Here is a 25685-nt window from a genome sequence, read left to right on the forward strand (position 1 = left end):
AGCGTGGTCACGTGCTTTCACTCTTCTGATTTCGCTCGCGCTTGCAGCGGTCATCCGCGAGTCTCATGTACTAACTCTGGTACCAAAGCATTTCAGATCATCTTCGGACTCCAGTATAAGTGAGAACTGTTCAGAAGAAGACCTCAGGACAACCGTGATTGGATTATTGTTAATTCGCTGACCTGGGCCAACGACGAACTATTTTAAAGAGAACAATTGTTAGTGAGTCTGTTCCATCTGATCTCTTTATTTTTGTATACCCAACCTAGCGTAATTATTTTTATCTCTTTGCCACACATTCCTGGTAACGTGACATATCGGTTAGCCAGACCAATACACGCGTTAGTCAAACCTTATCCAGAGCCTGATCAATAAAAGTAGTCTGAATAGCAATCACGTGAGTAAGACGCTATCAAACCAAATTGTTTTTGGGACCCCAGCTACTGTATTTGAGTCGATTCATTGATTTTTTCCTTGTTTGTTCCAGAATATATTTCACGTAGCTGTTTGGTATGTTACTGCCACTAATCCAGTCAGACTCTTGGCTTGTTCCGGGGAAGACACAGTAAATATTGAAGGATAGGGTCCTGTGAAAAAGTGTACTTTTTTCCTTCATACCTTCCAGACACCCGGTCTGATACCATCAAGCGCGTACTGAATTCCGGTATTTTGAAAACCCAGTAGCAAATATCATGCACACTCGTTTGTTACGGCACGTTCATTGACAGCCACTGTCAGGATGCGCTTCAAATAGACCCTTGGTTTCCTCAAAACGGATTCATCCATATTTTTTATTCTTTTTGTTTAAGAACGGAATTATTCACATTTTTTCGAAATTCTCTGCCTGTGATCAGCCTTACTTAGTATGTCGGTTGTTTGCGGTTGGAAAGTCATTTTACCCCGGAGTCAGCGCTGTTGGCAAAGGTTAGTTTATCCAAGCCATCGAGTCGGTAGATTCAGCCACCTATTGTATGTCCTCAGACCATCTGCCTTAGTCAGATCTGTGTGCACTCAAAGAACTTTTAGAAGAAGAAGAGGACTTGTGTGACAGTTTTATCTAGAAAACATTTTATTTGATTTTGACGTTCGTAGAAGCAGTTCCAGTTGTGCCTGTTTGATAAAAATCCTTTGAGAGAAGTTTCAACTTTTACTACATATAATAGAGAATTCTCCAAAAGTCAAATAGAACAAAAGAGATAGACTCAGACTGCCAAAAATTAAGGACATCTTGATAAGACTCCATTCTTGATTGTTGCTGACAAGGTGAAAACGGATGGTATCCTGGTGGAATCCGTAATGAATTAACCAAGAAAATGAATGGTACCAAGCTCTTCACTCAAAATTTCTCATTGTCAACTGCGATTTGAAGATCCTGAATATACTTTCGTCCACGATGGCGGATCACGTGACATAGCAATCAATATTGGTCGCACTTCTAGTTGGGGATATTCTAGCCTGTACCAATTCTGATAGGAGTTTGAACTATCCCATTCGCTTGCTCGTGGCCGACCGGCTGCTTGATTGATTCGCAGATAGACAGGGTAAGTAGTATTGATTTTTTTTCCTACCAATCAGGTGGGCCATTTTGAGTTGCGCGCAAAGTCCCAAAAGTCAAATCGTATTGTGGTGCCATGAGTACAAGGCTGATAAAATCAAACAAAAAGAATGAAGAAAACTGTAAAAAAGAACCCAAACTGTTGGAGTGCGCCGGCATAACTAATGCCAATTCCAGATAGGATCTTGCACAAATAGGTGGACCGAAAACAATACGTTCACCAAAAATTTAGCACCCACTGAAGACAAAGTGGTTGTAAGATGGTAGGACCTATGCGCGATCATAAGGTAGCAGTTTTTACATCACAAGATAAGGGGTATGAGTGGAAAAGGAAGAAACAAAGCGGGGAATGCAATGGTACATAAGAATAATAAAAAACGCTCGACAAGTAGACCACATTTTGCCGGTGATTGCTAAGGCCTTGGAGCACCGCCTCAGGCAGACAGGCAAGTACTGATTATGTAATGCCTTTTACTCCACAGGGTTGAACCAGTATTTCACTTCAAAATTATCCTGCAAAAGCTTTTCACCACCGAGGTACCGCAGAAAATGTAGCACAGATATAAGAAGGACTCAAGAAAGGGGCTGTTCGATCCCGGGTGTTTTTGGCGATTCTTTTTAATTAGCTTGGATTAACTTACTCCGAATGGATTAACATTTCGATCACCGGAGATCTGGAATGCCAGGAAGATAGAATTATTCTTCGTGTGGTGATTCAACGGAATACGGAACTACGGAATCTCCTATTTTGAACTGTGAGTCAAGATTTAATTGGAGTTTTCTCCTCGTGACTTTGTATCTGGCTTACATTAGTAATTTGCTCTGTTCACTAGGGACTCCATAGGGCCGTTAACCACTACGGAATCATCGGGACGTCTTGTAAGAACCGCATGTGTCCTGTCAATTCACGTTCTCTTTCACAGAACTCAACTATGAGAAGAAGAAGAACCAATGGGAGAATTTTCAGTGTTGAGCTGATTAACCAATGACACGATGACACCACAGCGTCTTGTTCGCTGGCCTCACGGTTTAGATATATAGTCCACTGTAGCCCAATTAGGCATCTGAGCTATACGAGAATTGTGGACAAGCCTGCAATGTTTTTAGCTTCAGTGCTTTTGCTGGTGCTTTTATACCCTGGACTGGGTACGTTAACTCATTTTTCGCCTCTATTAGTATTATTTTGCCTTGCCATGTTATATCTCTCCTGAAAAACTCTACGTTCCTATTTGTTCAGAAAGTGTGACTTTTGAAAAAGGTAAGTGGAAAGATAGTCTGTGTGTTTTTTATCCATGTGAAGGAGTGAATACTTTGATGATGGAACGACTTTGGTAAAGACCGAGATTGAATCAGTGATGAATAGGTTCTGGTAATTCAAAGCTCCCAATAATTCAAATGTTGCGCATTGTATGGCATTATTGGTTAATCATCGATTATCGTTCAAAACATTCTTGATTCTGGTGAATAACCTAATCGTTTAACCGGGCATAGTTGAGTTTACATCAAACGTACGCCTTGGTTTATCGTCCTCTGGGAATCTCACGTTTGAGGCTTGGGCATTTTATTGATTTATTTGAGGAAGGATACGGCTGCACTACTTAGAATCCTTCACTAGCTCTCTTTTCTCGCAAAAGGGAATGTCCCAGTCTCATTTGAGACACGGATTTATCTATATTCGTCTAGACTTAAATGATGTTTGATAAACAACCTCAGAGGCGGGATCGTGAAAAAAATCATTCACTTGTTTGGACTTTATATGTGTCAAAAGAACATTTATACCCCACCTTTGGGCTAGTAACGACACACATCTTTATGTGATCGCGCTGTGTCTGAAAAATGTGAGTATATAATAGTTCTGAATGAGTATGATATTCAATATGCGAATGTATTGACTGAGAAAAGGTAGACGGAATAGAAAACAGTCGTTGCTATGGCGTGTAGCATACTGGCTAAGAGAGCAGCACTCCCTATGTGAGGACGGAGTCTAATGTCTCTTTACCTAGTATCATCCCTTAAAGGTCTCTTTTAGCAAGACCCCACGGAAAAAAGACCAGATTACCTTTTCCATAAATCAATTATTCCATTTACAAACACGAGAGAAGACCTATATTGACATAATTAGAAGTCTGTCTAACCTTCTTCTCAAACTCATAGTGTAAAACTTCTCTAAGGTTGGCTTAAATTACATGAAAAATGATTTTTTAAACAGAACCTTGGTGAATCAGACACTATTCTTCTTGACATATGTCACTAACCGCGCAAGATTTTGATAGAACGATCAAAATGGATGGGACTTTGAATACAGATTGTTATCGTTCTTTTTGACATTTTAGGACGAGGCTTCAAGGAGTGTGAAGTTCTAGAGATCAGTGGGTCACTTTTATATCAATATATTTTATACGAATCTGTTTTTGTTGATAAATTGTAAGGATATATTATTCTTCGAAAACACCCGCCTGGTTATGAATCGAGGGGAACATAATTGGCAGTCTCACGAGTTCCTCGGCTTCAACACGAGGACGATTAGCTCCACCAGCAAAAAGCAAAAACAAAGTGTGATACTCTAGTTAGCGGAGCCTAAATGAGCGCCTGTCGAAGGTCACTGTCTAATGTGTGATCCTTAGACAGGAAGTCTCAGATGGGGCTCAGAGTCAGGCTCTCCAGTTAAGCTCTATCTTGGAGAAATTACTGTTTTGTTCTAATAAATTTGTGAACATGACAGACGGTAAATTTACAACTGCATGACTCCTCCTAGCTCATCAGGGGAGCACACTCCCCTAGTTTTAGTCAACCTTGTGTTCTACTTGAGCCCAAGGTGGGCGGATATTAAAACAAATACACTCATTTGCACATCAATTTAGCTTTCACGAGAGATTCAACCGAATCTCTCCATTTCAGTATTTTTTGAGACTGTGTCTGCATGATGAGCCTCAGCAAGGGCATGGCCTATCAAGGAGTTTTCAGCAACCTTGTGAGAAGTCTCCTTCAGAAAATATACGCTATCTTGAATATCATACCAACTGAAACATGAGGCTGCCTGTGTGCAGCACATTCAGCTGAAGGACACCTAAACGAGAGATTCAGTTGAGTCTACGAAATTCATACGCAAACGAGTCCTAATTCAGTGACAGAGTTTTCAACATTTCGAGGCCCGGTTTTTAACAGAAAATAGTCAATAATTGTTTTTTTCAAAAGAGGTTTTGTCATTTAAGTGAAGCGAATCTCCACTTAAATGCGGAGAAGCACCGTACATCTATTTTGTATTTATCGCCCAGAGCTGCGGGTTGGTACCAACCCATGACCTCCTCGATAGTAGTTTGTTCTAGACTCGAATGGATTTTCTTGAGATACCAGGAACTTCTAAGCTCCAAGTCGTGCGGGTAGTCTTTCTGAAATTACAGTTCACAATGTTTCCATTGAAGTGTGGAAAAGTGTGCATGTGATTGGGGTGTAAATTCATTGGGTTGGAGTGGATCGTGTTCACATGATCCAATATAAGCTTATAAGAATTTGAGTCACTGAAAGGCATAAGCAAACATGTTTTCCAGATCCCGCCCTCATTATTGTATCATATAACCTGATGACTTAAGTCGTCATCGGTTTCTTCAGCGTCAGACCCATTGTTTTCTGCGATTATTGTATGCGTGCAAAATTCACCCACGCGAACTTTTGACCCTTAACATTTTCACGCGCCCTTTTTGACCTATTGCGTTACCACGTGCTGGGCCCGCAGGTCTGTCGGTAATTCACATCCAGTTGCTGTTCTTGCCGGGCTTTCTTTGGATTTGCACCAATTTGTGCAACGAATAGACGGGAATCCCCATAGTTCGGGGTTTGTGTCCTTTTCATATACAAATTTCGTTAGAGTGGTATAGTATCCTGCTGATAAATCTCAAGGCTCCGTAATTCGTGATTTGTTGTTTCCCGCCTCACTCAGATGTGCTTCCCGGAACGAGCCACTGGCAATTGTGTACTGTCAATGATGATGATGATGATGATGATGATGGTAATAACGCAAGAAGCAGTCCTCTTCCCTTCCTGAGAGGGAGAAGTTGGTTGGCATGGGACTGCAGTTTCTCTCGTCAACTTTGAATATCATACATCGTCTGTTTGTCAGTTAATCGTTCCTTTCTGACAAGCGTGGGAAATTTGCTCGACAGATTAATGCCGGGAACCCACACTATCGACCACACCGACAAGGAATAAATAAATACCTTGAAAGTCTTGTTTTTGTTCACGAGGAAATATTTTCTGCAAATGTACTAAGCGAAAATTTGGTTCCACAGTCGACTTACCTTCGGATCTTCGTAAGTGTTTGATATTATTCGAGTGTGTTTAACCATGATAAATAATAACACAAAATTATCTTCACATTCATCTGATGGAATAATTGCGGTGAATCGTTTCGTTCATAAAGCCAAAAGTTCGACTCTATGGCTCAATTATTCTATGGCATTCCCAGCTCTGTTCCAGGGTTCATGATACTTGGTAATCTTTCGAATTTTCACAACATCGATCTGTTTTATCGACCGAATTTGCGTGCGTGTGAGAGAGAAAAATTGTCGTTCACTGATACGTCTATCGTATTAACCACGGCTTTGCGTACACACAAGTGATCTGAACTTGGAACGAAGTGTGAACCGCGACGCAACTTATATACAACTCTGCAGATTTGCCATGGTCGTGGCAACTTACTGCGATTCTACCCAACCCATCGACTCACCGCTGGTGATGAACCGTTGCAACCTAGCCGCCGAAATTGGCGGGCAGACCAACAGTTAAGTGAATGCGATCGTTGTATCAGCTACCTACAGCCAAAGTGAAGCATCAGCGCCAACACCGATGTTACTGTCCTTGATCATGATGATAATTTTGATGATGCTGCAAAAATTATCTCGGTTTTACAGTCTCGGATAAAGTAATAAACCCCAAGGTCCAGGGGATTAAATGTTCACTGTCTCCAGAATCTACTTTTAAGAAACCGTTGCTGGAATTTTCCACCAAAGTGCCGCTTCTTTGTTTCGTTACAGCTGACGGTGAGTTGAATACGATTGCAAATGAGCATGGTTCGCACAGCAGCAGAGTCAGTTCATTTACTTTTCGGGAAACAGAACGATCGACTTGAATGATGTGGTTTGCAACCGACGTTTATAAACCCCTGAAGGCCAACTGATGGTGCATTGATTATTTTTATGTTCACTGGGTCCTTGAGATAACCCTGTTTGCACTTTTATGCGTGTAGCAGAGAGTGAGCTTGAACACACTCTATACCGATTACCAAACTGTCGTTATGCGAAATGATCATGGGGATGCTTCTGACTCGTCCCATTTACATCGAACTTGTATCTAGCGGATTGACACTTGATGTCCATCAGCTCAATCGCTGAGCACCGGTGTAGCCTCCACAAAGTCCCGAATCCTAATATCGTCCAAATATCCACCCCCCTAGCACAGATTATTAGAAAACTGACAGGCATTGATTTAAGAACAGTTGCAAGAAGAAACGTTTGTGGGTGGGCTCAAATCTCCAAAGTTCCGTTTACCAGAAGAGTGGTCTACCTCCGATTGCTCTCAATGAAGGCCTCTTGGCAAGACACTGTGTTGGGCTTAGGTCACTCGCGCATTGAAGCAATTTGTGTTCCCGATTAAGCCTAGATTTGCTTTTTATGGCTTTGAATTTGTGTATTGAAATCAAAAGATCTCGATACAGTTCTCCTCATTATTTTATGCTCTACGTCCTTGTTTCAAACGGTATTGTGCGAACGCGACGCACCTTGGTGTATCTTTAGATTTTAGCAAGCCGGTAATACTTTTTTGTTTCGTTAAACTTTGGTCTCTTGACAGATATTAGGAAGCAAAGTGAGTGCGCTGAAAAAATACACTCGAATCGATCTTTTTTGAAAGGGAACCAAAAACAGAACTAGATTCTTCCAAGATGAGGAAAGTTCCAATTCAATGGTTCCGAGGATCTGTTTGAAACCGTTTTGTGAGGGAAAAGGCATTTGCCTTGGATCTACAAATAGATGTAGCCAACTGATCAATACTGAACGAGACGAAACACGTCATTTGACGTTTCTGTGTGATCGATCCATACTGTATCACAACTATAAATGGGTTGCCATTTACTGAGACTTCCTTGAGAGTAGGGGAACTCGGGAAACAATGGCAACTATTCAACACCAGTTGGATTCCCTCAGTGGCGCTCATGCATCCAAGTTATTGCCTTCAATACATAGCTCCCTTTCCAACCCCCCCTTAACACTCCACCTACATTGTTGTATTTACGCACTAATTTATCAGCTCCCGTCTCCGATGCCCAGCTGCCGGAAGTACGCCTGTTGAGCGTTCATAGGCTCGTGCGTATGCCTGAGGGCCTGATTATGCTCACCGCTTTGTTGGATTTTATTAAACTATATTGGATTTCCTGCTTAAAATTTGATCTGTGAATCCGTTATTATTAACATACACAGATAGACAGATAGATAGATACATAGTTTAACTGGTTGCCTGATCTGTTGATGGATTGATAGATAGAATGCTCCATTGACTGACTGATTGACTGACGGACTGGTTGATCGATCGGTCGATTGATTGATTGTTGATTGATTGATTGATTGATTGATTGATTGATTGATTGATTGATTGATTGATTGATTGATTGATTGATTGATTGATTGATTGATTGATCACCAGCTCATTTCGCTGCAACTTCTAAACCAAGTATTACATATCTGAGGTCCAAGTTGCTTGTCCAAGAGACTGATCAATCAGATGAGTAACGAACACCACCAACCCAAAACAAATCTGATTCATTTAATAAAAGGTTGTTGTGAAATTGCGTTGATGGCATGAACCCATTTTACTCCGGACACTTGAGCATGAGGGTGACTAATGAGAGACAACGGGTGATGAAAACCAGCAAGCTGAGAGACACACTGAATAGGTATTTGGCATCCACTGTATTTTGTCCGCTGATGTGGACTGTCATGAATTCTTGTGGGAACTTAAACTATGAACCTGTAGGTAATTCAGAGCTGAGTCGGAGCGCAGGACGTCTCTTATTGAGGGGTCTCAAACTGAGGGATGTTTCAACAAGGGGGTTGCCATATTTGAAGACTTGATTTTTCCTTAAACATGCATCCGTTTGGAGCGAATCTTCCTACATTATTTCATAGTTTTTTGTGATTCCCGGCACAAATACTGTGAAGTGCTTCCCAAGACTTTCTACTCCACGCTGTATTCGCCCTCCGTTGAGGGTGATAAACGGGTAAAGCATCTTCAACAAGGAGCAAGCAAGAAGTACTTTAGCAACACCAGTGAAAGCTTAAAAGTATACTTTCACTGCTCATAAGGGCTTTTTACTTATCTTGAGGTTACTTGTCACGGACTGTCCCTCATCTGTATAACAAGGGGAGAAATTGAAGGACTCAATTCAAACGAGGTTCAAGCCGCGCCTTGAACCAGTTCAGTAACAGTCATTCCAGTACACGTTCCCCTCTACAACAGACGGCAGATATCCTGCACTGTTTGACCTCAAGAGCTCATAATGTCGGTTTTGTTCATGGTCACACCACTCTCGTTTGAACGGCTGTTCTCCTGTTCTGGCGTAACTATTCCGGTGAGTCCACACCAAACGGGGGAAGCACTGGACTCGAGTTTCGCTCTTATTAGAGCTCATCAACGGCGCATATCCAGTGGCTGTGCCGGGGTTTGAACTCCGGACACCCGACATGTGAGGCGAGCGTGTAGCCACTACTCCACCAACGCACGTTTGACGCATTTGAATTTTCACGTCTGAACAGGCGAACGTGTTCACACGTGAGCGTGCCCAACCCATCGAACGACGACCCGGTAACTGTCCCGGTCGTGACGATCGATTGACACGCCAGGCAGGACTTCCCAGTCAGGTAGCGTGGCACACGTTTAAAATCCACCGGGAAACTTTTTGTTCGCAGTTTTGGGGTTTCGCAGGTTAGGTATTTTTGTTCGTAGTCGGTTTCGATGATATTCTAAAATGTAAACTGAATGGTCCTAATGACACCCTGAAGGAGAGCGGTCTCCCTGCTTCATTTATTTCACACAATGGCCAAAACAAAGCAAAAACAAAAGTAACTGAAACAGTCAAACCAAACGAGTTTTTCCAATGCTCTGTTTTAAGGGCAATTCAATAACCGACATAGTAATCAAACGTTAATCCACGTCGGTGAGTTCCGCGTGCAACCTCACTGAACTTCGATGACTCCTCTCAACTCCATATCTTCTACATCATAGAAAACAATAGCAAATGGTCAATGCTGACCTCTACCGTAGTTGTTAATGCAGTCACGTACGAATCTGACGTTACTAAGTAGGCCGTACACCCGGTACTTGTCGAACGTGACGAGGTATCAGCGGCCGAGGTAACCAGTCACGTGAGGGGAAGTAGAAGCGAAACCTAGGGTTCTATAATAGCCCAAATCGCTGACGCCGCTTAAATTGTCACCCTAGACAGAGAATCCTGCGTCTTGCAAGAAATATCGACAAAATCTCCAAAGTTGTCAGACCATCTATCGGCATCCGAGCCCTCACAACCAAACTTTCCCCACACCGGAAAACCGTCCACTTCCTTCAGCCGAACTTCAGCCTTCGGCAGCACCCCATGGCTGGCCACGATGTGATGCATTACCACTTTGCTGATCGTCGTTGCCCGCTGATTCGGCACAGCTGTCGCCTCAATCCACGCGACAAGTGACAATAGCAAATGGTCAATGCTGACCTCTACCGTAGTTGTTAATGCAGTCACGTACGAATCTGACATTACTAAGTAGGCCGTACACCCGGTACTTGTCGAACGTGACGAGGTATCAGCGGCCGAGGTAACCAGTCACGTGAGGGGAAGTAGAAGCGAAACCTAGGGTTCTATAATAGCCCAAATCGCTGACGCCGCTTAAATTGTCACCCTAGACAGAGAATCCTGCGTCTTGCAAGAAATATCGACAAAATCTCCAAAGTTGTCAGACCATCTATCGGCATCCGAGCCCTCACAACCAAACTTTCCCCACACCGGAAAACCGTCCACTTCCTTCAGCCGAACTTCAGCCTTCGGCAGCACCCCATGGCTGGCCACGATGTGATGCATTACCACTTTGCTGATCGTCGTTGCCCGCTGATTCGGCACAGCTGTCGCCTCAATCCACCGCGACAAGTGTTCTATCATTATCACGATGTATTGATTCCCTCCCCCCCCTGGTTGTCACCGGAAAGGGGCCCATGAAGTCAATGGACCACAGTCTTCTGTCTGGTGACATCACACGCCAAACCACATCTTTCACACACTCCAAATAGTTAGCAGCTTGGCAGACAATTTATGCCTTAATCAACAAGTGGATTTTACCTAACCACGCCGATTACTCGTCCATTTGATTGCTAGTGATTAGAAGAACAGTCGTTGAAAGCAAATGTTTGCCCAACTTTTTCTTTTGCGAATAAAAAGAGCGATTGTTCATCAATACCGCTCAAAAACCACAAGCAGGATTACCACCAGCGGCTACTAGCGCGTATGTTAAGACACACTACTCAAAGAATAATCAGCAATCCAATGCTACACTCAAACTCCCTGATAAAGCACTGACCATATCACCTCGATTAGTGGTGAAACGTTCACAATCAAATCACCCAACCAGGCGAACAAACCAACGACCGACTAACGGTGTAAATAAGTGAAAAACCGCGCCTATAAATTTGGTATCGATAGGCCTAAAAGTCACATAGCAAGGATAATCGAGGGATTAGTAATACTTAAGAATTCGCGCCACTGCAGTTTCCCTGAGTCTATGAGTGCATATCTGAGTGATATTCACACGTGATTGCCATTTACCAGCTATCGATTCAAATCATCCGTCACATGAATGAACCATTTTTCCGGATCGATAAGACGGTTAACGAATGTGAAAGAGGAAGAGCAGAGTAACTGAAAAGTGTTGCAGCACTACGCGACCAGAAGTTCAGTATAAATATAGTCAGTCAGCTCGTTGTTATCACATTTTATTTGATACGTTTTTTAACTGTTCTGTTGTCGCAAATGAAAGTAATTCCCCACAAAATCCTTATGTTTTTAGTCAGGGTTGAAAATAACGGTAAGCGTGTTTAGTTAACCAACTTTTACTTATACGGAAACACTTATGCCTTCATGAGCTGATTGTATTTCGTTTAACTCGGTGCACAAATCCACTTACTACAACTTGCGCCCTTTGTCGTAAAACAGGTGTTAGGAGAACCCTCGTGGAAGGCAAGTTTCCATCAAATGTTCAGTAAACTTGCAGTTCGTAACTAAGTTCCAAACTGTTCATAAAATGTTCTCTTTTAACAGTGGAATATTCGGAGGGACTAAATTTCGGTGAGTGAAATATTGCTTTGCTTACTGGAAATATTCCTCACTATCAGGCGTCAAGACCCTGTTTCCACGGACCCAGTCTGTATTAGGTATAACAGATATCGGTCAGGCTAATGAAAGCCTTCTGTGGTAATAACTAAAACGCATCTGTGTTCAGGTATCTCTGAAAATGTCTTATAGGGACACTAATCTTCGAAAAACACAATGACAGCAACCCCAGTTACACTCAGTTTGAAATGACGTAGTGCACCAAAGTCATCCCTCGAAACAATGCCCTTTTAAATGGGGTTCCTCAGCTGAATTATTACAGTGCAAATGAAACCCCAGAGAGCTTCCATGATCATCGCCCCAATATTCCAATCTCATCGATCTAATGACTGCCAGGTCACTTTTATGAAATCAATATTTTTGAAATGACCTTGGGCAGCTTACTGACAATGTATACAGTGCGTTGTACCTGGCACAAGGTCCCATAAATGACAACGAATGAATACTACAAAATAGCACGGCTTTCTTGATAGAACAAACATTCATACGTTTGGTGAAAACCCTTAGGCGGCCGACAACTGGTTCCGTCCCATTTATAGCTCAAAGAGTAGGCGTTTTTTTACGGGCTTTCATAATTTGAAAATGAGTGCATTGCGCAACTCGGCTACAATTTGTTGTTCAAGTCGAACGTAAGAAGAATGGAAGCTAGGGAGCTATGTTGAACTGACGAAACCAGTTGTGGATTGTCAAAGAGATTCCAAGAACCTTTAAGACTGGTTGCCCTGTCAATCAAATAAACTGCGGCATGTTACATTGATTAAAACATAAGGAGGCCTTCCTGGAGTGCATTTAGTTAAACAACATCATTAATGATATCGTGTTGAGTAAACTGCTGTTAGATGGGCATTCGCGCTTGCCGAACTCTACCTGCAGCTGACCAATGCACGTACAATTTCAATTGTTCACCTGTTATTGATCCAAAACATTTGAGTTAGATATGAACTCCACCTAAAGCCATCCTGAAGAAATATAATTCTTGCTCCGTCTTTCTCGATAGTTAGCGTCTACGGTCCCCAAAAAGGTAAGCAAACGGCCGCTAACTCCTTATATCCTTATGACAAAACATTCTAAAAAATTAACCATTAACTGTGCCTACTTTCTCCCGGTCAAACCCTTTTCTTTCTTGGACCCATTTTTTTCTGCTCTGATTGTATGTATTCAATGTTTACTAACAACGAACTTTCGACCCTTAACATGCCGAACCAATTCTGACCAACTTTTCGCGCGCGCTTTTTGACCCACTGCGTTACCACGTGCTGCGCTCGTACGTTTGTCGGTAATTCACATCGAGTTACTGTTCTTGTCGGGCTTGCTCTAGACTTGCAGCAATTAGAGGGAATTCACCATAATCTGTGGTTTGTGTCCTTTCAGGTATGCATGTTGTCCGTGTAGTACCACATTTTGTTGATAAATCTCGAGGCTTGTGATTTCGCGCGTCACTCCATTGAGCTTTCTGGAATACGTCACAGTAAACCTCCATGGGATTCCACTGTTTTACGTCGATTCATCAGACTTAACGTTCAGGGGGAAACTGAGTAATCTTTGATGTAACAGATGTAATGAAATGTTTCTGGACCCCTTTAGAGCAGGGGCTGTTAACAGCTTCTCAGTCGGTTTGGCTGATGTCTGTTCCCCTTTCCCGTCCATAACTTTTTATTCGTCAAATTTTCGAGGCAATAGTCTCCGCAATAAGTTGTGAAAACCGACATCTACTAATTTTGTGGTAGAGAAGAAACTATAGACAGAACAGGTTATAGACAAAACAGCCATGTCAAATGTTTGTTGAAAATCCTCCGACAGCCCACGACCGGTTTCGCCCTTTTTGCACATGTATTGCGATATCTCGAATATCGTAGCGACTGAAACATGAGGCGGCCTGGTGCAGCACATTCAGTTGCCTGAAAACATCACAAACGAGAGATTCAGCTGGGTTCCAGGTGAGTCTCTCGAAAAACCAAATTATTTTGCAAATGAGTGTATATTCGCTGAAGCCATGTCAAATGATGTCACCAGATGTGACCTGTGTTCAGAAACCAGGAATTACTTTTGAATGCAGGATGTATGGTGGCATGCCATAAAATTCACCTCAGGTATCCTTAGCAGACATCAATGTATTCCCAACACTATGGTTTTCAACCCATTACAAAATGTTAAAAATGTTGATTAGAAAGGATGTAACATACTACTCATTAGGTTGCCGAAAGCCGCTCGACTACTCATGACCGGTTTCGCCCGACATTCTTGGGGCTGGCTCATCGGGCGGGCACGTCTCCAAATTGCAGTCAACCTTATGTTCTAATTGAACCCAAATCGGATATATTTCGATAAATACTCTCACATGTGCAATGATTTGATTGTCGAAACGTCCACATTTGGCATAAAACTCGATGTACTGTAACCGTGTGAACAAGTTTTAAGCCGTTAAATTAAAATTGAGTTGTAGAACTTCAAGCCACAATCGTGAACTTAGAGTCTGGCTACAAATTTGTACGTCGTTGAAACGAAAGCCACCAACTTGCGTGAATCTACACCTTGAGATCGAGTCTAGCTCTTCATATTGCTTGGCGGTGCTCAGACATCCAGGTCAAATGATACCCTTGCATTCGTAAAAAAATGCGGCATTCTCGCAGGACTCTTGATGAAACTAAGATAAGTTCAAGTTTATTGTTCGTTTATCGGCTCAGGAAGCTTTCTAAATACGTTTTTACGGCTGATTTTTGTTGGTATGTGGCCTCCTAAATTCAAAGTCCAAATACCAAGGTTGACAACAACTTTATTGAGCGGACTGGAACAAACCCAACCCAAATGAATCAGGTTTTGCCAATAGGTTGAGCAATAAAAACATCGTTTATCTCTTGGTATGCCTTTCATTCATCCAGATATTTCTTTCTCAACCTTTATGACTCTGTGACCTCATTAAACATATAAGCATCCAGTCACAGAGAAAACGAAATGGCTCAAGTGGTCCGAGAGCGAATTTGCTGACCGGAAAGTCCGTGGTTCGAACCCGACTTCTGCCTCTCGACTGTCCAGGCTTGGACAACCTGGCAGTATCCCAGCCCTCGTGCAACCTTTGAGTGGCGAGACAGGTAGGCACCGGTGGGATGTCACAGCATCAAATTTGTGTCAAACCTTGTGTCTTTGAAGACACACACATAAAGCCGTAATGACAGTTGTTATAAACAGGTTGTCCCTCGTCAGAAAACCTTACCCCTTTTCCATCCTATCTGGCTCGTCTCTAAGACGGAAAGATAGTTTCTTACCACTGCTGACAAATTTGTTAGTGCGCTAGAATATAGAAAAACAAAGAGGAACACGGAAAAAAAACTAAAAAAACTAAGCTTCTAGAGGTATTTAACATTGGTTACCGCTCCCAATATATTTGTATACTCACGACTTTATCAGTTTAATTCCCTTGATGAAACTCTATTAAAGCGGTCGCGATGAATCTCGGTTCCGCCCAATCATTTGTATAGTTTCGTTTACATAGTGACCACTGTGGAGTCTGTTGAAAATCACCCAGTTGTACAAATATTTCCTTTCTAGTAACTACACCCCCACCTCCCTGTGAGTTTCATTCTAACAACCATAGTCTCTCATGAACTTGTTGCTATACAATCAGTATTGGGGCTTTTTGGTACTGCGCAGTCCAGTCTTACAATGCAGGTCGGTTTGAACCAAATTATTCGTCAACTGGTTCTGGAAATTATATAAACTGAAAATTTGGAACTTCTAGCATCCGTTTTGACTTCTAGCTTGGATTTGCCAACTAGTTTATCTTTGTTTACCGACCATCTTAGCTTTTTCAGTTCAAATGTTGATTTTGGTTCGATGTGGAATTAAATCGTGTAAGTTGATGCATGATCATAGCTCTAACCGTTGAGCTGTAGCACTCCATCGGTGCCTAGCTGCTGGGCCACTCGAAGGAAGCACGAGGGCCGAGACACGGCGAGGTTGCCTGAACCTAGACAGGATAAGTCGAGACGCAAAGGGCAGGGCTCAAACCATAGACTTTTTGGTCAGTATGTTGACGCCTTAAGCACTAAGTCATTGGAAGTTTCTCAAACTGCCTTCTTACAATGTTACACTTATTTCTAACGGCTACCCGATAAAGTTACCAACCACTGCGCCATGGAATATATGGGAGCGTGAATCCTCAGTAAATGGGACAAAAGTTTCAATCAGACTATGGTTTTAGGGGGATCACCTAATCACAGCCATACGGCACAAATTTTGTGCTGTCCAAACCCAGCAGTTCAACTAATTCCGCTCTCCTCAACGAGGCAAATCAGTGAGCAGCTCAATCACTTTGTCTTTTACATTGTGTACCAGTTCACTTTTGGTGAGACCCGTCGACAGAACAAATGGAAGCATATGTGAAAGTACCGCAGGACTTTTGCTCTGCTATTTGAATCAGGCGGAAAATCGATCGATCAATGAATTGCAAACTGAGACCTGAAAATCTACCTCCTCCACCGTCAAACGCATTCTATTCACTGAACTTAGAGTTGACCCTCAGAGCGTTCAAAACTTTACCACTAGATGTCAAATCGAAATTGTTAGCTATCAATGAGGCTATGCTAATCACTCAGTACCGATTTATGGTTGTAGGTTTGTTTGCCGAGCTTGGCGGTTGGATTGCGAACAGTTGGGTCGGTGAACAGACCAACAACCAACCAGAGCTACCTGAATTCCACAACATTGCCAGTACCGATCCATTTTGTACACATCACAGAACCTGAGACAACCTACCAGCTTGCTCTAAATATAAGAACCGGACAATACGTTTCTCTGACTTGTTGCTATTTAGGACGTAAAACCAACGTTTATTCGTATTGCTGCTGAGGAGGTAAAAGCGAAATGTTGACGTCTTGTGGCTTTTTTCCTCCTGTCGCATTATTCAAGCCGATAAACAGAACTCAATGTTTCTTCGCCAGCCAAGCGTTGCTCTACACTGTAGGGCAACCAGTTTTTGTACTTCATGAAGACTATGAACAAGAACACTATGTTTTTAACATACGTTCTTTAACTCTGGAATTTTGAAAAGTTCGTGGGATGTCTTTTGTAGATCCCTTTCATGCGCCTGATTCAAAATGCTTATTGCACCTCAAGGTATAATTTTTTTTACTAAAATAAACAGTGCTGAGCCAGTTGAAGCTGCACTGTTCAGCGAAAGTTTTGAAGCGTTTTCTGTCGCTCTTAGTTTTTAAGCATGAATAACATACATAGTTCAGTTTGTCACTGACTCCTACCAACACTGGCACATAAAAGCGGCTGAATGACTAAAAACCACCCCTGAAAAAGACTCGTAAGTCACGTGACTTTTCCAGTGATTTCACGAAGACATTGTTGATCGATCAACCGGTAATTTGATTTTCCCTGCCTTCAAGTTGAAGGACCTACTCTTGTTTGAGTAACTGCATAAGAACTTCGTCGTTAGTGCAACCCGCGTACACTGCGTTTTACCTGCAATGGCATCCTTGATCAAACTGGTGTAAGCTTTTAATGAGGACAGTGTACCCAGCACTCTATTAGCTCAGATCTTCCCAAAGATGATATCGCTTCCTTTAGGACACTTGACGTCACTGTACCTATATTTTGCTTGTGAGTGGTACCGTCTCCATCGATCCACTTAAGTAAAATTAGTACAGAGTTCTTCGAGTAAATGATGGGCGAATGTTCGAAACAGCAATTTATCATGGTTGAAACTATCTGAACCACTCACGGAATTCAATGATTTTAGCGTGCTGGACTCCCCTGTTGAGCAGTGAGTTTATTCTTACCGATGTATGGATACCATTGATTTGTTTTGAGGTAGCTGAATCTGTTAGCGCGCCCTTGGAGTGAAGCGTCTAGTATACGTCTTTAGCGAATTTAAAACGTGCCAAACTAAGCTAGAAAAAAATTTATTCTCAGTGATATACAATAGTGTGGTATTTAGGCAATGTATTGCGCACACCGAACCAAGATTTGCCTAAAAGAGTGCTGTCTTCCGTGCCTGTTCAGAGTAGCAGAGGAATTACTGTGGGCAAGACTCACCTTCCAGAATGGAGTCCTAGAAAGTGACGTCAGTGCACATTGTTGGAGATGCAGCAAGATGTGGATGCCAATCGATTTCAATGGGGTTCCTGCCCTCATTCTCCATCCAGATTGCCATATTGACTGTGTGAAGGTATAGGTACTGTAGCAACCCAGTCACCCGACATACTTGACTGTTCAGCTCAGTCGCTCACTGGATCACGAGACGTTTTTTTTTCATACTCGCAAACCACATCACATTAAGGTGACTCATCGGACATCGATTGTCGCTACAGTCTAGTGAGCGTAGCAACAACTCATGTGCTAACGCACCCACGTACACGCAAACGGACCTACATATAGGGAAACCGAACACAGTCAGCACACACAAACTCTCGCGCGCTCAGGGAACAGGAAGTCAACCACTCTCCACAAGTCCACGGACTATTATGGAACACATGTAGCAGTCGTACTGCGGAGAAAACACGTTCCCGCCGACTGAACTCTCACCAATGAACTCTCACAGACGATAAGTCCTTTTTTACTTGCTCCCACTTTCGCATTCTATTTATTTTTAAATGTGTTGCAACCCACTACTGCCAACCATACTAAAAAGTTTTATTATTGCACACTTTCTAATTTGTGTCACGGTCATCAACATCAGTGCACTAATAGTACCACCAATGATTTCGGTTGGGTAGCGTGATTTCAAATTCTCAAATTTCAAATAAATTTAAGCTGTACGGTAGTGCTGAACAACGATAGTATGCTGTCGATAGTAAGGATGATCGATTACACAATTTATCAGCCGATTTTGAAATTGGCATCCAAAAATCGATAGCTATTGGGACCTCAAAATTCAAAGACTTGTGGTGGTACAAAGTTAGATTTATCGGATAATAAAGTCGGATATTAAGTCTTAAATTTTCATCTGGATTTCTTGAAAATCGACATCTTAACGCTTTCAAATTGTGAACGTTGGCCGTGACTCAGTTTCTCCGACGAAGTCGCTGCGGGTGGCAAATAAACGGTGAGTGAAACCCTATGAATTTGACGAAGACTGATGGACTGAGAATCACTCGATGCAGATGACTTTGATATGTTGTACAACTGTGCTATCGATTGGACGACTCGGTTGGCTATTTCTGACGGATCGCAGATTAATTGTAAACGAAAGACACAATCATGATTTCGAATATTCGCGAGGAACTTTGAAGCTATTGCAGTCACAGTGCGGACACCTGTGTAGTTCCCAACCCTCTTTTTTTCGTGGTCGAGGAAGAAGTCACGAGATATTTGAGGACTATTGGCAGGTTGCCATGGCAACTGCTTCTTAGCCAACGTTTTGTTGTTGGTCGGATGATCCTTGGAACACTTCCGGTTTAGTGTAGCCGGTTCTTTGAGGAGCCTATACGGCAACGGAGGACGCTACTAAGGGCCAGGCTAGAGGCAGAAGAACGCGCCGAGAGCGGAACTTGGTCACAAATATATACAATCCGTTTTCGAGTAGGTGCAAGATGAGTCAATTTTGTTGCCTTCTTAATCGACTAGTTTAAGGTCTTTGCCAAAGAATTCGATATCTTTGTTCATGATTTTGCCCCGGGTATCTTGAGCTACCATCGCGGGATCCCGGTTCGATTGGGCAGTTTTAGATCAATACGCTTTCAAATTGTCTGTGTGACGAAATGTCGTCCACGTATTGATTTTCCAAGGGTTATGAAGAAAGGATTCTCCTTTTTCCTGTCCTGTTGGTGGGCCGGTCAGTGCTCTGATATAAAGCTTTACCTTACTTTTACCATATGTGAAAATTTTTTCTTTACTTGACTACTTTTTTAACACAGAACTGTTTGGTCGCCGTAGACGAAGTGAGCGCTGATTATTTGTGTTCAACATTCACAACACTGTCACTGATAGCTGAGTAAATTAGAGGAATATAGAATAACGGTAACAAAGCTGGTGACTTGAATTAACACAGGGTTCGAAAGTTTGAAGAGGCGTGGACATTTTCGTTGCAATCGATTTGTTCTGACAGGTTAACCTAAACCTGATGCAATGAATGTACTTTCTGCGTGCCGAATGCACTCTGGTACTTGCGCTTTAGCCTGCTTCCAAGTGTATTCTGCGATCTATCAATTTGGTAGTTGTACCAAGAGGATCGCTAAGCAAGGCAATTTGAGGAAGATGAGAATCCAAAAATTGTGTATTGAATGGCTCTCTTACTAAACATTACACAGTCTATCTTAGGCTAACGGTTCACCGTAGCTGCTTTGTTTGCCATCAGCAATTCTGTAAAGAATTCTAAACATTCTGGATATATTCCATATCATCCGTAAACTCATGCCTGACTGATCATCGATCCTACCAAGGAGATCTGATAACTGTATTGAGCATGGAGGTTCAACAGATGTAGATCAAAATTCATACCTCAGACCAAGTTCAACGCCTAGACATACTGGTCGAAGAAAGAGCAATCTAGAGGTTACAGTCAAGAGGAATTTCGCCACCTGTCGTTCTACACCTGACGAGTTTATCTTAATAAAGGTATGGGTCAGATTTTAGACAAATGGCGACGGCCCCATCTAAACACCCGGGAACAACGAACTGAGAATTGTGCTCAGCCGTGATTCATCAGAAGGTATGCTCAACTTTGAACTTTGAACTTTTAACTTTGAGGATACAAGTGTTCTGGTGTTAAATCATGGAGAGAGAAACTAGACACATACTTCTGGGCTACATACCGTATATTTGAAGCAATTAGTCCTTGATCTGCAGTCCAATAGTCTCCTCGGAACCGGAACTAGCATGGACCAATCACATGTACAGTTTTGTCCAAGTTTCGACATAAATACAGATGGTACACGAGAAAAGACCGCTCATGATTTAAGAAAAATAAAGGAAACTACCCACAAGGTTTCCAGAACTGTTCGACAACCCACGACCGGTTTCACCCTTCTTTGGGCTCATCAGGCGTCCTCAGTCTTCGAGATTCCGTCAAACTTGTGAGTAGTTTCCTCTATGAAAATATACTGCGACATCTCGAATATCGTGCCAACTGAATCGAGAGGCGGCCAGTGTGCCGCACATTAAGTTGTAGAATATCATAAATGAGAGATTCAGTTGAGTCTCCCGTGAAAACCAAATTGATTTACAAAGGAGTGTATTTGTCGAAATAAAGAACAATCTTTACTCTGGACCCAACAGAACAGGTCAGAACCTTCGCAACTGTCCAAGTGTCATCCATGTTCCGCACCATCTGACTCAAGTTGACTTTTTCCTACGGTGAAGTTTCAGGAATAACACCATATGCGATTCCTCTGAAGATGAGTGAGTACAATCAGTGAAGTATTGTTTGATATTTGTAAGTACAACTCAGTTTCATAGATAACACATTGTTTTAACGCTGTTTGAATAAGGGATACGGGAAAATCATCACCATCATCATCATCATCATCAAGTCATCGTCACATTGTTTTAACGCTGTTTGAATAAGGGATACGGGAAAATCATCACCATCATCATCATCATCATCAACAACAACAACATCACCGTCATCATCGTCAACATCATCATCATCATCATCATCATCATCGACAGCATGACATCAGTGTTCAACACCGATGCTCCAGTGCCGGAAGTACGGAAAAAAAGTGTTTCGACATAACAACGCTACTGCATGAAATTTACCGACCTCCAGCGGTAAGCTGTATTTGTTTGTCTCTGTTGTTCATGATCCTTTTTAGGTGACCTCGAGTAGGACTCCTTGATTGTGACCGACCAAGAAAAAGAGACTGAATTTCGCTTCTCTTCAGAAGTGGGTTGAAAGTGAGCACTAAACGGAAACCAGAGTGGGTAATTTAAAGTGCGAAAAATCTTTTGTGTTTTGCCTGCCACGGCCAAATTTTGACCTCAAATGAGTGTAATACTTGCAGTACAAGCCACGGTTCGTTAAAAAATAATGCGTATCTTAACCGTTCTGTTACCTTCGTCCTCCCAATTAATTTTCGTAGAGGTTTTGAAACCGAACAGACCAGTTCAATGTGAGTCTTATCGATTAAATTGATTTTGCTCTGATAGGAATATGACATAGTGTTTGAATCAGTACGCTCTTAAAAGGCAAACGGAAAATCTTGCTATTTGGCGCTTTTGTCACTTTCAAAGTGTTGTAAATGTGGATAAATAACCGGATCTTTCTAAAAAAAAAACTGGCACACAAAAGTACTTCCAAAAGTAATGAAATTACTATAGAGAGTTTCCAACGCGTGCGATTTATCCAAGAATGAATGGTACCATGAAGACTTTTGAAACTGCACAAGTACCATCGTACGACTTTGGGCAGCGTGTGCGGTGGCTGAGTTCGTTGAGCGCACGTCCAATAGGCGAATGGTCGTGAGTTCGAGCCCTGACCATGAGCTACCTAACTGTTGATCTGAATTACGTGTGCATGGACATATATTCAAGAGTTTCTGAACCTCTGTCGTAGACCAACTTAGGTTTAAGCGGCTGTAATATCCCAAACCTGTCGTGTGGCTCATGGCCTCTGGTCAGCTTTGGTCAAGGCAGTTGCAGAGTCTGTCACGAGCTTCGAGTTATTTCAAAAACAACTCAACATCTTGTATTTGCCGCAGAAGCGATCAGATAATAGTTGGTTTTATCGAATACTTGGTCCGCTAGGTTAAGAGTGGTATCTGTTTTTTCATGACGCATAAGGGCCACAAAGCTGATCAACCTGGTAAAATAGCCGAGAACGTTTTCGTTAGCCTTCTGTGAACTGCTCTTCTTGTATCAGAGTTACCCAACTGTTGGAAATGCTCCTTGAAAACGTTGATGCATCATTTAGGACTAGCTGTTTGTAGCACCATGACATGATCGCCGAGCTTTTTCCACGTGCTTCCTAGGGACTAACATTCATCAGTATTGTCTTCCTGCTCTGAGAATCAAACAGCACTTGCAACTTTTTTAGCAGGCTTTACTGTGCGCTAAAATATTCAATGTAGAAAGTTAATCAGTTTCAACTCAGAGGTGCTGGGTTGGAGCGTTTCCCGGTTAAGAAACGGCTATTAAGCGCGATTAATTGGCTCCTGCGTTTCTAATGGGCAAGGGGCCACATTGCTAACAAATTCGCTTTGCCGCTGACGGACAAGAGATATGAACAAGACAGCGCAGTATTTCAGGCCTGCTCTGGATTTGATTTCTCTGAAAGTGAGTAAAAATTCAAAAAAAATTATCTCATTCGACTGTGTCCCTCACATTATGATAGCACGTGCTGCGTAAAAATTTGCAACTTTCTACAAACGCATAGCTGATTTAGTGTCCGCTGTGAATCAGAAATAGTTTGCCTTCAATCAATATGTCATGTGCACACACACAGTAAAAGTGGGGGCAATTGATTTCTGAAGGGCCCAAGACAACAAATTTAATTAATTCTACAGACGGGAATATTTGTCTCTCTCCCAGTTCCTCTGCGCCTGTTGGTAATAATAAATAAATAAATAAATAAATAAATAAATAAATAAATAAATAAATAAATAAATAAATAAATAAATAATATATATATGATAGTGTAACAATACTTGCAATAGTTTGCTAGATGTACGCAGAATTAAAGTTGACCCCTGTATTGTACTGGATTCCACATGTCGCGTTCCAAATAGGTCGGCAATTTGTACGACGGCGAAATTTGTCCAATCACCTTAGACTATTTCCAATCACCTTAGACTATTTATTTATGCCCGACAGACAGATTTGTGGGATACGTGCTGCGAAGTAAGTTGACGCTTAGATCATCTCTATGTCGTTATATTCCTAGAACATGAAGTTTCTAGACAACCTGGTCAATTATGGATGTGCTTCTGTGCGCCAGCTGGAAAAATCGATAATTTAATTTAAATTTGAACTTGGTACGTGGTCAGTGCAGAACAGTTGGTTGAAGCCAGTTCATCACAGCGGGGGGGGGGTCGTTTCTAACAATCTGCTTTGTGGATTGGATTTCAAACTAAATTATGCCTTAAATGGTCTCCTTCCTATGGTGTGCGTTTTTTCGGGGGATCGTTCCAGGAAAATTGTTGTCCTCATCAGTTTTGTTATTTTTCTTATCTGTGTAATTCATTAATTATTTTACCGTAAACTTAGGAGGACGCCAGGACTCTGCTCATGCTAGACGGTTTATAAAAGTTCCCAACTCCAGTACGCTGTCCAATACAATTGGTTTTAAACAAGAGGTTATTGATCAAAGCGGCGTCAATTAAATGAACAGGTTGCAGTGCTTTCGTCCGACACTGTAGACAAAATCAGTAAAAATTAATATATTTTTGGCAAGCCGACCTCAAAAGAGAAATTACAGTTTTTGTTGATTTTAGTTGCAAGAGATGGGCGAAATGGCCCAAGTGGTTAAAGCGCGAATGTACTGACCAGAAGGTCCGTGGTTCGAACCCGACCCCATCTCTCGACTTCTCCCCTCTAGGCTTGGGCAACCTGACAGTACCCCAGCCCTCGTGCTTCCTCTGGGTGTCATGGCAGTTAGGCACCAAAAGGATGTTAGAGCTGAACGACTTTTTTTCATTTTTGGTCACAACTTCCAAGCTAAAAACTATGCTTATCACACTGAATTTTGCTTTTTTCATCCCTTCCCGATTATTTCTTGTCGAGTGAAATGATTGGCTTGTGTGGTTGATTGAAGGTTCGCCATATTATTCACTATGCACTAAAATATTCTAAATTGTTGGCCCCCTCCAATTTCATTCGGATGAATGAAATTTTGGGAAAGCTGGAATTTTATCGAAGGTCTTGGTTACCGTACCGGTAGAAAGGTGATATTCAACCACTAGATGGAATCAAGTTGCCAAGTTAAAGGCACCAAAATAGTATGCTTGTGTTGTAAATTTTAAAGGTATTGGGTGTCTAAAACGAGAATTGATCAAGAACTGTTCAAAGTTACGTGTGTTAAAATTATATCGATCTAATTATCGATGTTTATGGAAATTGGCCTGTTTCCCATGTTGAACAGTCTTATTTATGGCTTGATGCGATTATCCTAGATAGTGCGAATTGTTCAAAAATATCGGAATTCGACTGGTATTCTTGTTTCTGGCTAAGAATTGATAGATGTCCTCATTCGTGTTAGAATTTAAACTGTGGTCTTGAAGCCCGCAGCAGGCGCGACTATCGATTTTTAGCCGGCCAAAGCTAACTGGACTTTGAGAAAGGCGAAACCATTCGGGATCCAGATTTGGTTAAAACGTATATGCGTATAGATCGTTGGAACACTGTATATGCGTACTGGTTTGATCATTTGGGTGATTAGACTCAAGAATGGGAAATAAGGACAGATAGCATCCAGTCACCGGAGGTATTCCCATTGGTTGAAACCCACCCACCCATCCCACTAGATCACTCATAAGCCTTTACATATTCTGGCACGACATTTTTACTACCGTAATATCTGGCACTTATTGTGTGTTGGTGGCAGTGAAGACCAGCATGCGCCCACGCCCAAAATTAACGTTCGATAGTCAGTGCACCGTGGTACTACTCGAACGCAACGAGTAGTCAATAAAAATAAGAGAAGGTGATTCTGATGTGAAAGCAGTGGTGAAAAGGCCATGACATTGCACATACAGTGAGAAAAGGAAGCCGATTCACGCAGTATTCCGCCATCTTTGATTTGGATTACATAATCGTTAAAAGTGTTGGAAA

At 42.1% G+C, this 25685-nt stretch overlaps 2 protein-coding genes across 2 annotated transcripts in view; both read right to left on the reverse strand.

Moving 5' to 3' along the window:
* Positions 1–5898, reverse strand: part of T265_06629 (hypothetical protein) — a gene marked incomplete at both ends in the record, with an annotated part of 13346 nt that extends 7448 nt beyond the window's left edge. The window contains 3 exons of the mRNA XM_009171942.1: positions 76–198; positions 2197–2229; positions 5851–5898. Of these exons, the coding sequence (XP_009170206.1) occupies positions 76–198; positions 2197–2229; positions 5851–5898 (204 nt within the window). The remainder of the gene's footprint in view (positions 1–75; positions 199–2196; positions 2230–5850) is intronic.
* A 9063-nt stretch (positions 5899–14961) lies between these two features.
* On the reverse strand, positions 14962–24613 carry T265_14085 (hypothetical protein; the record flags this gene model as incomplete). The annotated part of the gene is made up of 5 exons (XM_009171957.1): positions 14962–15046; positions 15853–15939; positions 18351–18496; positions 20991–21174; positions 24315–24613. Coding segments are annotated over 5 exons (801 nt in total), but the record flags the coding sequence as incomplete, so codon positions are not given.
* Positions 24614–25685: the final 1072 nt, after the last annotated feature.

Source organism: Opisthorchis viverrini (assembly GCF_000715545.1).
Source record: "Opisthorchis viverrini unplaced genomic scaffold opera_v5_140, whole genome shotgun sequence".
Classification (NCBI taxonomy): domain Eukaryota; kingdom Metazoa; phylum Platyhelminthes; class Trematoda; order Opisthorchiida; family Opisthorchiidae; genus Opisthorchis; species Opisthorchis viverrini.